Raw genomic sequence first — 13,325 nt, 5'->3', positions numbered from 1 at the left:
AAATCGTAAATTTCGTAAATTTGAGATATTAAAGCTTTAGCTGCATAAATAACTCAAACTGGCAGAACATTCTTTGTGGATTGTACCTTATCGGCAAGCATTTCTAAACAATTAAATTGCGAGTAAGTCAGGTTTGATGAAAACAACAGCACTGAGCAACGGGACATGACTGAGACAGACGAAGCGCTGACTTTCAACCGATATTTTATTGTGCACACAGCAATATATACAGGGGCTTGAATAGGCAGGAGGGAGAGGAGAACATATCATAGTAGGAATACATTATCAGGAAGATAGCCACAATGGAGAATGCAAACACAGCACAACTAAATGGTCGTCATCATCCACGTGCAAGATACGCGAGTTCCTTTGGACAAATTGTTAACGTGTTTCATTCCTGCATGAAGAAACTAGAACTACTGAATTTATAGATAATAACAAACTTAGGTTCCTTGATCTTTAACTGTTTTATCTGACCATGTACGTGCTGATACAGTGTAGACCGCTTATAACGTAAGTCGCTGGAGTCGCAAATATCCGCACTATAAGTGGTACGGCACTATAACCAAAGCAACCATTTTCAAGGCCCGAACATATGCAAATTATGTGCACCGAGCCGCCACGCATATGCGACAGTGGAGGAATGCGGCTAGAATGTTTGCATTCAATTTACAGACGAATCTCGTTAATTCGAACCAGATCACACGGCGGCGCCTCTGACCGGCATTGCGCCGGCACCGCGATAGAGTAAAAGCTTACAGACCCCTCAATGTCGCGTGGAACAAAACAAAAAAAAAGGATGAAAAAATATGCGACGGAAATTTCACCCTCTCTCAAATGGCAAGGTCGCCGATTCTGCGTTGCGCCAGAACATGCGTCTACGTGCCGACGTCTCAGCCACGCTACCGTAGCCACGCGTAGAAAATGGCAGTGAACCCTTCTTTCTCCTTTATGCTTCCTCTACTTTCTAGTCACGTGTTGACCTTGCACGCTGTGGCAGCGGCGCTGTCTCAGGCCGGCCAACGCCCGCTTCCTGATAATTGCAGAAAACGAAACTTCGGGGAGCTGGCGCCGAGCCGGCTGTAGCGGCGGCGCCTGCACGGCGGCGGGCGCACATGGTGACCGTTGAAAGTGAGGGAGGTACGAGGGAGGGCGGGGGGAGCCACCGAAGCGGCGGAGTTGCTGTTATCGTGAAGCGAGTGTTGTCCGGCCTTGGCAGTTTCGTGGCCGTAGCTCGCTATGCGCGCCGTGATATTTCACGACTCGCACTCAAGATTCTGGTTTCAGCCTCACTGGCTGTTCGTTCGCACCACATGCTCTTCTCCACTTCGTCTCTCTTTCTTCCTCGAGCACTCCTTGGGGCGCCCGTTTGAGGGGAGCGTTCTCTGTCTCCGCTGACTTCCGTACTCGCAGGCAGCCGCACTGTAACCAGTGTTTCGTTTCCCGCAACTGCACTATAAGCGATACGCGTATACATAGAGTGCTATGGGAAAATTAACGGGAGTCTGAAAAGACCGCACTATATCCGGTCCTGCACTATAAGCGGTTACGTTATAAGTGGTCTATACTGTAGTATGCCCTCCCACTCCAACCAAGAGCCTCGTACCTTACAGCTTGGTGCATTCAAAACTTGTTAAGCGTGCGATTGGCAAATTTTGTTTAGGGGCTGCCTTGTCACAGCCGTGCCTTGACACAATGCGCAGCTGTTTTGATTCCCAGGTGCCCAGACTGCGAATGGCAGGCTACCTGGACAATTTGCTGTCCACCATTGTCGAATGTCTTTTAGCAGAGTTAAATATGCCCTCCCACTCCAACCAAGAAGAGCCTCGTACCTTACAGCTTGGCACATTCAAAACTTGTTAAGCGTGCGATTGGCAAATTTTGTTTAGGGGCTGCCTTGTCACAGCCGTGCCTTGACACAATGCGCAGCTGTTTTGATTCCCAGGTGCTCAGACTGCGAATGGCAGGCTACCTGGACAATTTGCTGTCCACCATTGTCGAATGTCTTTTAGCAAAGTTAAATATGCCCTCCCACTCCAACCAAGAAGAGCCTCGTACCTTACAGCTTGGCGCATTCAAAACTTGTTAAGCGTGCGATTGGCAAATTTTGTTTAGGGGCTGCCTTGTCACAGTCGTGCCTTGACACAATGCGCAGCTGTTTTGATTCCCAGGTGCTCAGACTGCGAATGGCAGGCTACCTGGACAATTTGCTGTCCACCATTGTCGAATGTCTTTTAGCAGACTTAAATATGCCCTCCCACTCCAACCAAGAAGAGCCTCGTACCTTACAGCTTGGCGCATTCAAAACTTGTTAAGCGTGCGATTGGCAAATTTTGTTTAGGGGCTGCCTTGTCACAGTCGTGCCTTGACACAATGCGCAGCTGTTTTGATTCCCAGGTGCTCAGACTGCGAATGGCAGGCTACCTAGACAATTTGCTGTCCACCATTGTCGAATGTCTCTTAGCAGACTTAAAACAGCCAAAACCTGTAAAACGTAACAATTAAAACGAGAAAAGTTAGCATTCAAGAACCGCGGTCATTCCCTATTTGCACCAGGTGTTTCATCGTATAAAGAAAAGTAGCACATAAGGCCGCCGTTAGAGTTGTTTTTTCGGCAAGAAACAAGTTCTGTAGTATGTGCCAAAAGTGAATAAGGAAGACACGAGGCCCCACACATGTGATAAGAAACACACTAAAAAGCCAGTTTATTGCTGCCACAACAAAGTGTACGAGATCCCCCTCTCCTGCGGTCGATGCTACATTGGCCAAACTGGCCGTTGTATTAATGACTGCCTCAGAGAACACTCGAATTTAATGAAGGTATGTGTTGGCAGCCACTTAGCTGTGCATAGCTCCCTTTGTGGTTGTGAAGACTAGCAGATGAAATGCATCATCTGTGATGCCCTTCAAAATGCCAGTGACCTTGTCAGCCTTGGTCATCTCCTGGTCAACTTGTAGACACAAGGCCAGTGCGTCCTGGATGTACAAGTAAGGCTCAGTTGATGTCTGGGTACGTGCTGCCAGTTGTTTCTTGGCACTGCTGACCAAATGGGTTGTCAAATAGGTTGCGGTGCTCCTGCTTGAAGGTGCCAGCTGGTGAGATCGTCCTTGTGGGTTCGAAACTAGATGCGAGGGGTTCTGCCGAGGTGAAATATGATGTTGGCCAGCATTGTAGTTGATCCCAGGCATTCTGTTCGCTGACACTCTCGTACATGCTGAGCCACTCATCTTCGTCAATGCTGTTTGTCCCAAAAGTTGGGCTGTGGGAGGTATTAAACTGGGTGGTGGTCGCAGGCGTAGCTGACGGCGACGTGTTGTCCCTTGGCAGCATGGAGATAGACTCAAGGTGGTGTCTGCCCCGCAACTCAACCAAATTAATGTTACGTGGAAGCACAGTAGGGAGACTGTTTACAGGGTGTATTTACAACGGTAGCAAGCACTGGCTAACATCAAGCAAGACACGTCGTCATCAGCTCAAACATTGGCCTCTTATGGGTGTACGTCCCACTAAATCCAAAGGCTCCAAGCACTAGCTCCAAGCACATACAATGAAATCTCAATATAACGAACTTAGGGGACCGCGGTAAATCATTCATTATCGGAAAGGTTGTTATAGTGAAATCCACAAAATTAACCATTCCGCCCATCAACCCATCAGTTCATAAGTTGTCACAATTTCAGCTATCCACAAAAACGTCGCTGTTGGCTCTTGGCATGCGCTGCTACTATTTTCTATAGATCCCGCTGCCATGCACCACCGATGCATGGTATAACACTGAGTTACGCAAGTAGAACAGGCACTGAAAAACTACTGATGAAAGGGCAGCTCCCTGTAGTCTCCAAAGCGCAAACTTGTTTGTTTTTCACATTCCTTCCGTGGGCACTGCAACTGTCTCACTCGGGACGGACACCTGAACTATTACTAAGAAAAGCGCGAGTAAACGTCTGGAAAGTGCAAAGTGCGGTCGTGCAGCATTCCCGAGAGTACGGAGGTTACCTTTCTCCGCGCGTGTAGCTAGTACGGTGCAGAAGCGCGAAAGAAGGGCGAGATGCGTCTCCACGTTGCTAAGCGACACTTGTCTGCGCGAAGCATGCGCTTGTTTCTTGTTTGTTTTTGTTTTTCACATTCCTTGCTGTGGACACCGGAACCAGTCCAAGTTTTCCACAATAGCTCATGTCTATGCAGGAGTGTTCGAGTCGGCAGACTTGGGTGTGACAGGCGGGAGCCATTCGCCGCCCCCAATGAGAATTGAGCCGGCAGGTGAGTGAGCTTTTCTTTTTATTTAATAGAGAAAACATGTCAGGCATCTTGAACTGGTCAAGACACAAAAGCAAGAGCTCTCTTACACGAGGTTTTGTCTGTGCAGGTGTGTCGACTGAGAGCGCTCAGGCTCCAATGATGATGATTGAAGCTGGGGGTGAGTGAGCATTTTTCAGTTAATGGAGGAAGCATGTCATATGTCAAACTGTGGTTTCATTATGGCAGGATAGAACTTTCTGTTACATATATGCTAGTGCAATGAAGGCTTTGTAAAAAACCATTAACTGCACTCCTTTAAAGCAAGTATGCACATTATGCAAGTTCTTAGTAGTCCACATTTGCTTAGTATAATCACTGCAATAATGCACGGTCCCTGCTGCTAACGTGCACAAGTGTCTACTATTTCTCCAAGCAAAACTACATTAAAGAATTTACTTATCTGGTGACTATGTGGCTTAACAACACACTGGATTAGGCAAGTTAAAATTGCGACTGCGCATGTCAGGCTTGAATCGCACTAAAATGTTGGTCGGCTTATGTTTATGTCCATGTTTTCCTATGATTTATGCACTGAAAGCCTGCTATGACCACTATATGTGCTTAATGAATGTTGCCATTGTTTGCAGTGGAGGCCACAAGCACGGCAGGGGTACTTGTACACTCTGCTCAATTGGCTGTTGCTGTGCACCCAGGGTCTCCATGCACTGGTGGAATGCTTTCAACTGTCGATGGACAGGTGAGGCCAACTTTTTCTTTCACTTTGTCTTCATAGACATGCTTTCCAATGGAATATCAGGGAAAATGGTCCTTGTATCATCAATAATTGCCACACAAAAGGAATGTGACGTTACTGCTTAAACACTGTTGACTCCAAATAAAGACTTACATCGGCTTCAAGAAAAGTCAGCCTCATGTTTGTCACTTGAAACGGGTAAAGCTAGATAATGGGTTAGTTTGAACTGTGAAACTTGTTATCAGCAAAAAAAGGGGGCTTATGGAAAGGCACAGATACTGCAAAACACTCGTGCTGCTCTTCAAACCTTTTATTCAAGCAGTAGACACATTAACATTAGCAGATAAGATCAGCAGGGTATGATTATAGACAAAGTATTGTGTCCCATGCAGAAATTTACGAGGCCTCTTAAAACGTCTTTGCTCGTCAGGTGCATATAATTACCTTATTACCCTGTCTATAAGTCGCACTCCCCTAAAACGGCAGTCTTTCAGAAAAAAAACGTATACAAGTCGCACCGGTTTATAAGATGCACCTGTTCATTTGGCAAGCGATTTAAAAAAGTTTCTCATGTTTCACTTCGTGAACGCGGATCACGCTGATGCACATGGGTGCCATTCCTATATAATTGCGATAGAAATGATATGGATGCTCCAGTGGCACTTCTGCCGTTGTGGTCACCGCAGTGTTCCGTAAAAAGTCCAAGGGCGATAACAGTGTCCCCGCGCGCAGTATTCGCAAATGCACGCAGACAGTCGCACTGCGTAGTGGCCAGCGAGATAAATATTTCAGAGTATCCGCACAGTGTTACTGTGTGACTCTGCAGATGCGTATCTATTGTGTTAACAGCTTGTACCTTCGCCATGGAAAAAAAAAATAACAGCAACAGGATGTGCTGCGTGTCTCAGTGCACCAACCGAGCGGTGAAGGATGAGATAAGGCTTAATTCGTTTCCGCTCTACGCGTGTCTTAAGAAGAAATGAGCTGTGAATAAGCTCTGGATCGGCAAGCCTAAGGCGCCACCACTGAAGGTTTGTAGCGCATGCTTCGTCGCTGAAGTGTGTGCTGCAAACCTCTCCACGCCTAGTCCATCCACCTAGTGGACTATCCACTTCGGCTGTGGCGATTCGCTCCAGTGGTATGCGCGAGGAGGAGCTAGCCAGTCTCCTCGCACTTGCTGCTGGAACCAATCGCCACAGCCGAAGTGGATGGTCCACTAGGTGGACTCTTACAGAATACCCCCCCCCCCAATTCTCCCTTATAACAATCGCAGATATAACGAATTATGGGTAAAATGACCACATTTTATTGTATTTACGATTTTATGACCATGCCTGTTCAAACTGCGTCCACACATAATGAACATAATCAATAGCACCGTACTGTTATAACAAACATGTGAAACGCGATCACAGTAAAAGGAGGGTGTGCGCCAAGTTCTGAAGTTTGAAATTGCGGCGGGACTAGGCACATACTCTGCTTCAGTTTAGTCATGGCTAAGATGAGTGAGTGCTGCATGTGAATTTCAGAAGCCACAGGGAAATTCACTCTTTTTCAGCCATGCAAGGGTAATCGTGCTTTCAAGGCATGCCTCCAGTGTGCTTCAGAACGAGGCCGTGCAGTATATAATGATGGTGGCCTTTGGAGACCGGCGCACATGCATGGTTCTCTTATGTTCTGTTCGCATTGTGACACTGCTTGCAATCTCGGAGGCCACGATGGCACTTGTTCTTGCACTGTTCTCTGCGTGGCACTGCGCCTATTTGAACCAATTTTTTTTGCTTTCTCCATCAATTTCCTTATTGCAAGGTTAAATTAGCTGTATAAAATATGACTGCTTGCTGCTCACAAGGTGGGCAACACTATTAGTTTAGTAACACTTGCATGTATTGTTATCCTTTACAGAAATGTTAATTTTCTGGTAAGAGTGGGTTTAACCCCATTTTTATAAACCTTATTCGAGGTGCAGAAGTAGAAAATTATGGGGTTTATTCCGAAATCAAAGGACCTAACCTATGCAAGCGTGTTTTAGTGTTGCGCGTACTGGTCAGAGAAAACAATACTTCATATCTATTGCAGGTACAGATTGGCGCGGGCATTGTGATGCCACTAAACAAGTGGCATTACATAATGAAGTCTACCTCAGATGCCAAGTGCACATTAGACGTGGCACGGCACCTGTGGTCAGCAACGCAAGCTGGGGAGAGAAGCCTGACTGGGCAGGCCTGTCGGACCATCTCTGACGCATCCGGGAAGCTTCCAGCAACACCAGCGAAAGTGGCTGCTGTGAAGAGTAAGTAAACAGTCACCTAATTTAAGAAACATGACTGTATATCTGAAAATTATCTGGATGAGTTAGTGTTGATGTACGCACAACGGAAAGAAATGGCAAAGAATGATGCAAGTGCCCTTATGTATGTCTTTTTCTTGTGCCGCATATATGCACTGTAAAATCAGCATACGATAATTTCGAGACATTGGTGTCTTGCGAAAATTGTCCGCAGTTTACCCTATAATCGGTTTGAATGACAACTAATGCAATCAAGAAAGTCAGATGGCTACATGTGTCTTATGTGAGCATAAAAATGAGGAAAGAATTACTACACTAACAAAAGACCTTGCACATTAGTGGTACATGTATGCTATGACATGTATAGCAGAGCTTGTCCTGTGTGAAGCTTCCTATAAATTTTCATGCCTGTCGTCAGTGTCACAAAAGATCAAGGTGCTGGGCATCATACAAAGTTCTAGAACTCTCCGTCAGCCTGGATTAGAACGGATGACTACATAGTGTGGCTGTAACTGGCCTTGTTTTTCTGCGCAGTTTCAATTGTTTTATGAATCGAAGTGTTGGTAACTCTTGTACTGGCATCAACAGTTTGCTGCAAATAGCGTTTGCTGCAAAAATGGGTTTTAGGAACAAACAAGCATAAGAGATTGCTCTGTATTTTAAGATGCTTCCTTAGGCTTTTTTACACTGAAGATGTAGGCTACCTTAGCAAGAAAGCATTATGGAGTTTTAAAAACACTGAAACATTGGTTGCCATCATTGGCAGCTAAATAAAGCATGCAAACCAGCCATGATTACGTCTTTGACATAAAAAAATTTTTGCCTACATGGCTAATGTTAAAGTTACAACCCACTTCATTGCCTACTGTACGAGGTAAAGGCTCGAGCAACAAGTAAACGGTAGCAGATGACAGAGGTCGCACCTTGCAGCTCTCCTGCATGCGTGAGACAGTCTAGCAATGTCTTGGCTCTCCAAATCTGACAGGAATTTGGGTGGTTGAAGAGCAAATTATGCAAAATCGGAAGCAAGAAGCCAGCTTGAAGGGGCTTTGAATACAGCTGCCGTATGACTAAACTTTGCAGTAAAGCCACCTCCTGCTGAGAAGAGGCGTGGCTTTTGCAACTTGGCAAAACAATGTGATGCATGTTTATGCATTCTCACTGTGCAAATACGCCTGCTCTCCCATGCGTGCCGAGTAGCATGTTTCTATAATATATGCTGCATTGTATTATCTGAAACTTGTTGAATCTCTTGCTTGAGTAATTGCAGATTTCCTTCATTCACTTATTACTACAAATTGTTGAAAAAACAATTTATTTTTATATTGCACTCTTCTTTTAGACTGCCTGGAGAAGTACATCAGCGAGCATCCCATGGGGCCACCAGCACCACCTCCTGAGCACCGCCTTGCTTCTGTAAGGAAGCACCTCCGGAGCTTCTTTACAGAAGCAGGTCGCCAGGGCAAGCGCGTACGCAAGACTGGAATAGCCCAAACTTAATTATTAAATGTTTTTAATGAAGTGTAAGGATATGCAACATATTATGGTGATATATAGTGATTTCTTATGGCATGAAAATGTAGCGGCATACTTGGCCACATGTAAGACACAGACTGCACACTTTGCAAGACTCAAGAACACATGAAGACAGCCCATCATGAGCTTCCCAAGTGCAATGGCTGCTCCTTTGATTCATTACACACCTTGCCTTCGACCTGATGTGCCCACTGTCATACCCAGTATGCCACCCAGCGTGCTACCGACCACCCAGCGTGCCACCCAGCATTCCACCCATCACCCAGCATTCCACCCATCACCCAGCACTCCACCCATCACCCAGCATTCCACCCATCACCCAGCATGCCCATAGCCCAGCATGCCCATTACCATAATCCACCACGATGATGGATGATGGAATCCAGCATGCCCAGCATCGGGCAAATTTTCAATAGGGACGATGCACAGTACACAGACTTTCTTCCATTCCACCTCCACGAAATGATGTCGCCGCGGCGGCAATACTGTCCCTCGCTCTCGTGTTTTGCAGCACAGCCTCAGAGCCACTACGACACGGCGGATGGTGGACGAGAAGAGACAACGAATATATGTGAGGATGCAAGAAGAGCTTTAAAAGCTGGACATTGTAGAATGGACAACTTCTTGACCTCGAGACAGGCAAGTTAAGCTTTCAATTGATAATACTTCCCATACTGAAAAACTACGTGCGCCCCTCGATACGAAAGTTACCTTCTACTCTGTAAGACTACGTCGTTCAGTTTTCCAAGAGCCGACAACTCATGCGACCTTTAGAGTAATCTTGAGGACCTTTAAAAATAAGATACACGAAGGAATAAGCTCGTCAACTGACACCGCTTTCATCGTTGTGGTACTATAGCAATTTTGGAAAGTACGCGAGCATGGCACAAAAGTGTTTTCGCATTCTGCTGCTCCCACATAAATGCGGCAAGCCTGGCCGCGATCGAACCTACGACCACGTGCTCAACAGAAGAACGCAATAGCCAAACCCACATTGTTAACTAGCAGTGAAATACTCACCGGTTGCATGCCTGTCAAAATTTTCGACCTTCAGTACTGCACAATTACTTATTGTGTACATGAAATCGTAATTTCCGGATGGCGCTCCTAAATTAAAAAAAAGTAACAAGGAACCATGCCGACAATGAAAAATAAAGCACATCTTAAAATTGCATTATTTCTTGCCAAGATTATTCAAAAAGTTATACAGATAACAAAGCAAAAATTATTACGTGCTTATAACACCGCGGAGCTACTGCTGTGACGCCCAATGTTATCGCACGCATTTCAGTAAATCTTCTAAGTTTGCTAACGTATTTAATAATGCCGTTTCCGATGTTTCATTCCCAAACAAAGCATATACTAATCAAGTATATTTAGGGTGTAATGATTTAGAGAGGTAAATAATATCTTGGTAAATAATAGGTAAATAATATCAATTAGGTAAATAATAAAATTAGGTAAATAATATCTACAGAGTGATCCATGTAATTGCTATTATGCTACCAAAACTTTAAGCGCTATTTTGATTTGAGGCTGTATTGTCTTGGCATTTTTCGTGCATTTACCCACCTGCTCTGGAGTTTATGCTGGGTGTCTCAAAACTAACTGTGCAGTCAGAAAATAGTGAAAAAGTTGATAATAATTGTATTAAGCAATATCGCAGTCTCACGTGCTATATTATAGCCGAGGACCTGTACTTCGTCTGATATCTCTGGATTGCCCTCAAAGCATGGGTAGACTAGAACAATCCTCACACAGTGCAGAAACCAGAGACATGAATTACCCTACGCATTGCACACATAACTCCAGCCATCCGCCACAGAATATTTAACAGTATGTAGTGCTGTGTGCAGGCATGCCTTCAAGCCAGTGGTGGGCATTTTTAGCATCTCCTGTATTGATCACCGTACTGCCGTAAGTAGAACCTCCAATTTGAAGACGGCAATTTCCAATGCACAGTCACTTTTTGGGAAGCCTGATCCATCCCACCTATAGCAAGCTGCATTACGTTGTGATTACAGCGCCAAGGTATCGAGCATGCCGCTGCTATAAGTGAGCTGTGACCTCAATACCAGCAGCATTTTACAGATTTTGGTGACAGTGTTAAGATGTATTGCTGCGTCACTGCAGCGTGGTGAGTTTAAGCAAAGATTTTGTTTCGTTCATGTATGTGTCCGAATCATGGCCTTGTCTTGCAAATGTTTCCAATATGCAAAACTAAATACTGTCACTACTCATGTGAGGCTGATATAGTCAGCCAGTTTCCTTTTCCCTGACATCACTTATACCTGTAAACTTGATATTTAGATAAATTCCTATTTCGAATGGTTTAGGTAAAAATTAAAAGGCTTGCTTTACATCATCAGCATCATCAGGCTATATATAGGTCCACTGCCGGACAAAGGCCTCTCCCTGCAATCTCCAATTATCCATGCCTCGCGCTAGCTGATTCCAACTTGCTCCTGCAACTTCATCACCCCACCTAGATTTCTGCCATCCTCGACTTCGCTTCCCTTCTCTTGGTATCCATTCTGTAACTCTAATGGTCCACCGGTTATTCATCTTACAGATTACATGGCCTGCCCAGTTCCATTTTTTTCTTTGGTGATGGCATGGAGCAGACGTAGAACACCGGGCCTCTAATCTGAAGGTCGTAAGTTCGAATCCTCCTCCAGTCCACTAGATTTTCAGGCATGAAGTGGCGCCTGACACCGGCAAAAAAAATCAAATATTACCGAGAGCTAGTGGGGCTATACTAGTCCAGGTGCACCCCAATTAGGAAGGCTCACTAAAGCTTCAACAAAGTCACTCCCTCACCAGAACAGGAATTGGCCTCCCTGGTGCAGTAATTGGTCACTACCTCCCCCATGACTCCTGCAATTGCTTTACATAGAAATGGTAAAAACTCAATCTTCCTTCGACCTATTGTTCTCCTTCCTCATTGATTATCACAAACCCTCCACGCTGATATTGGATGAAAAATGCACCTCTTGCGTTCCGAAAAATGTAAAATTACCCTACGGCGTCCGTAGCTATGCATTGGGTGCATGTAAAGTCAATAGGGACATTTCATTTCGTACGCCATGAATGAGTAATTTTCGATGTCATTGTTTTCCAGGATTACGCTGAGCTTCTGTCACTTTATTAAATAGGCAAAACTGCCACCAATTGTGAGCGCGCCCAGTTCCACTCCCTCACCAGAACAGGGAGGCCAATCCTGTTCTGGTGAGAGAGTGACTATGTTGAAGCTTTAGTGGGCCTTCCTAATTGGGGTGCACCTGGACTAGTGTAGCCCCACTAGCTCTCGACAATATTTTATTTTTTTGCCGGTGTCAGGCGCCACTCCATGCCTGAAAATCTAGTGGACTAGAGGAGGATTCGAACTTACGACCTTCAGATTAGAGGCCCGGTGTTCTACGTCTACTCCACGCCATCACCAAAGAAAAAAATGAAACTGGGCAGGCCATGCGGCCATGGTGGGTGACAACAAACTTTGGCCTGTTATTTGTAAACACATGCTTTCTTAAAAGCAGGCGAGCGACCTCCACATCACGTGTCCATTATTCTGCTATAATTAAAACGTCCCAATTTTAATGAAGTAAAGAGAACACAAACACTTGGTATTCTTAGCTTCAGCACTAATTCATATCAACACCTGAATGTGCTGCTATCGAACCCATACTCATTGCTCAATCTTTCACTGGGCGTGCAAGCTGTACATTAAAACCCATAGCCACAAAATTACAGTTGCGTGAAAACTCCTTTTATGGCGCTGCATCAGTGTCACTCACGAAGCTTTTTGAAATGTCTTCTAAGTGGCATCGAAGAATCACTAGCCTCGTGCACCCTCAGCCGTCCCCCCCCCCCCCTTAAGAGTGACCATCACGTTTGGCTATCAGCATTCATTCCTGCCAGGACAGCACTAAATAGGAAGTAAACATTTGTATTTCCTTATTTTTCTGCCCAGCTTTTACAATATAACTTCCACAAGCATATAAGTTGCTTACATTCCTTAGGGATTCAATGTATCTTACTTATTGCCAATTGCTGTATGATTGACATATTGAGCGATATTGAAGAAATATAAGTTTCTTACATTCCTTAGGGCTCCAATGCATCTTACTTATTGCCAATTGCTTTACGATTGACATATTGAGCGATATTGAAGCAATATAAGTTGCTTACATTCCTTAGGGCTTCAATGCATCTTACTTATTGCCAATTGCTTTACGATTGACATATTGAGCGATATTGAAGCAATATAAGTTGCTTACATTCCTTAGGGCTTCAATGCATCTTATTGCCAGTTGCTTTACGATTGACATATTGAGCGATATTGAAGCAATATAAGGTGCTTACATTCCTTAGGGCTTCAATGCATCTGACTTATTGCCAATTGCTTTACGATTGACATATTGAGTGATATTGAAGCAATATAGGTTGCTTACATTCCTTAGGGTTTCAATGCATCTTACTTATTGCCAATTGCTTTACGATTGACA

General features: G+C 44.8%; 1 protein-coding gene across 1 annotated transcript; it reads left to right on the top strand.

The window, feature by feature from the left end:
* Positions 1 to 4,186: 4,186 nt before the first annotated feature.
* Positions 4,187 to 8,784, top strand: LOC125941751 (uncharacterized; the record flags this gene model as incomplete). Its single annotated transcript, XM_049659582.1, has 5 exons — positions 4,187 to 4,261; positions 4,368 to 4,418; positions 4,888 to 4,997; positions 7,074 to 7,287; positions 8,627 to 8,784. Coding segments are annotated over 5 exons (608 nt in total), but the record flags the coding sequence as incomplete, so codon positions are not given.
* Positions 8,785 to 13,325: the final 4,541 nt, after the last annotated feature.

This window comes from Dermacentor silvarum, unplaced genomic scaffold (genome assembly GCF_013339745.2).
Source record: "Dermacentor silvarum isolate Dsil-2018 unplaced genomic scaffold, BIME_Dsil_1.4 Seq2065, whole genome shotgun sequence".
Taxonomy (NCBI): Eukaryota; Metazoa; Arthropoda; class Arachnida; order Ixodida; family Ixodidae; genus Dermacentor; species Dermacentor silvarum.
Note: the sequence above shows the minus strand (reverse complement) of the source record. Positions and strands in the feature narration are given on the sequence as shown.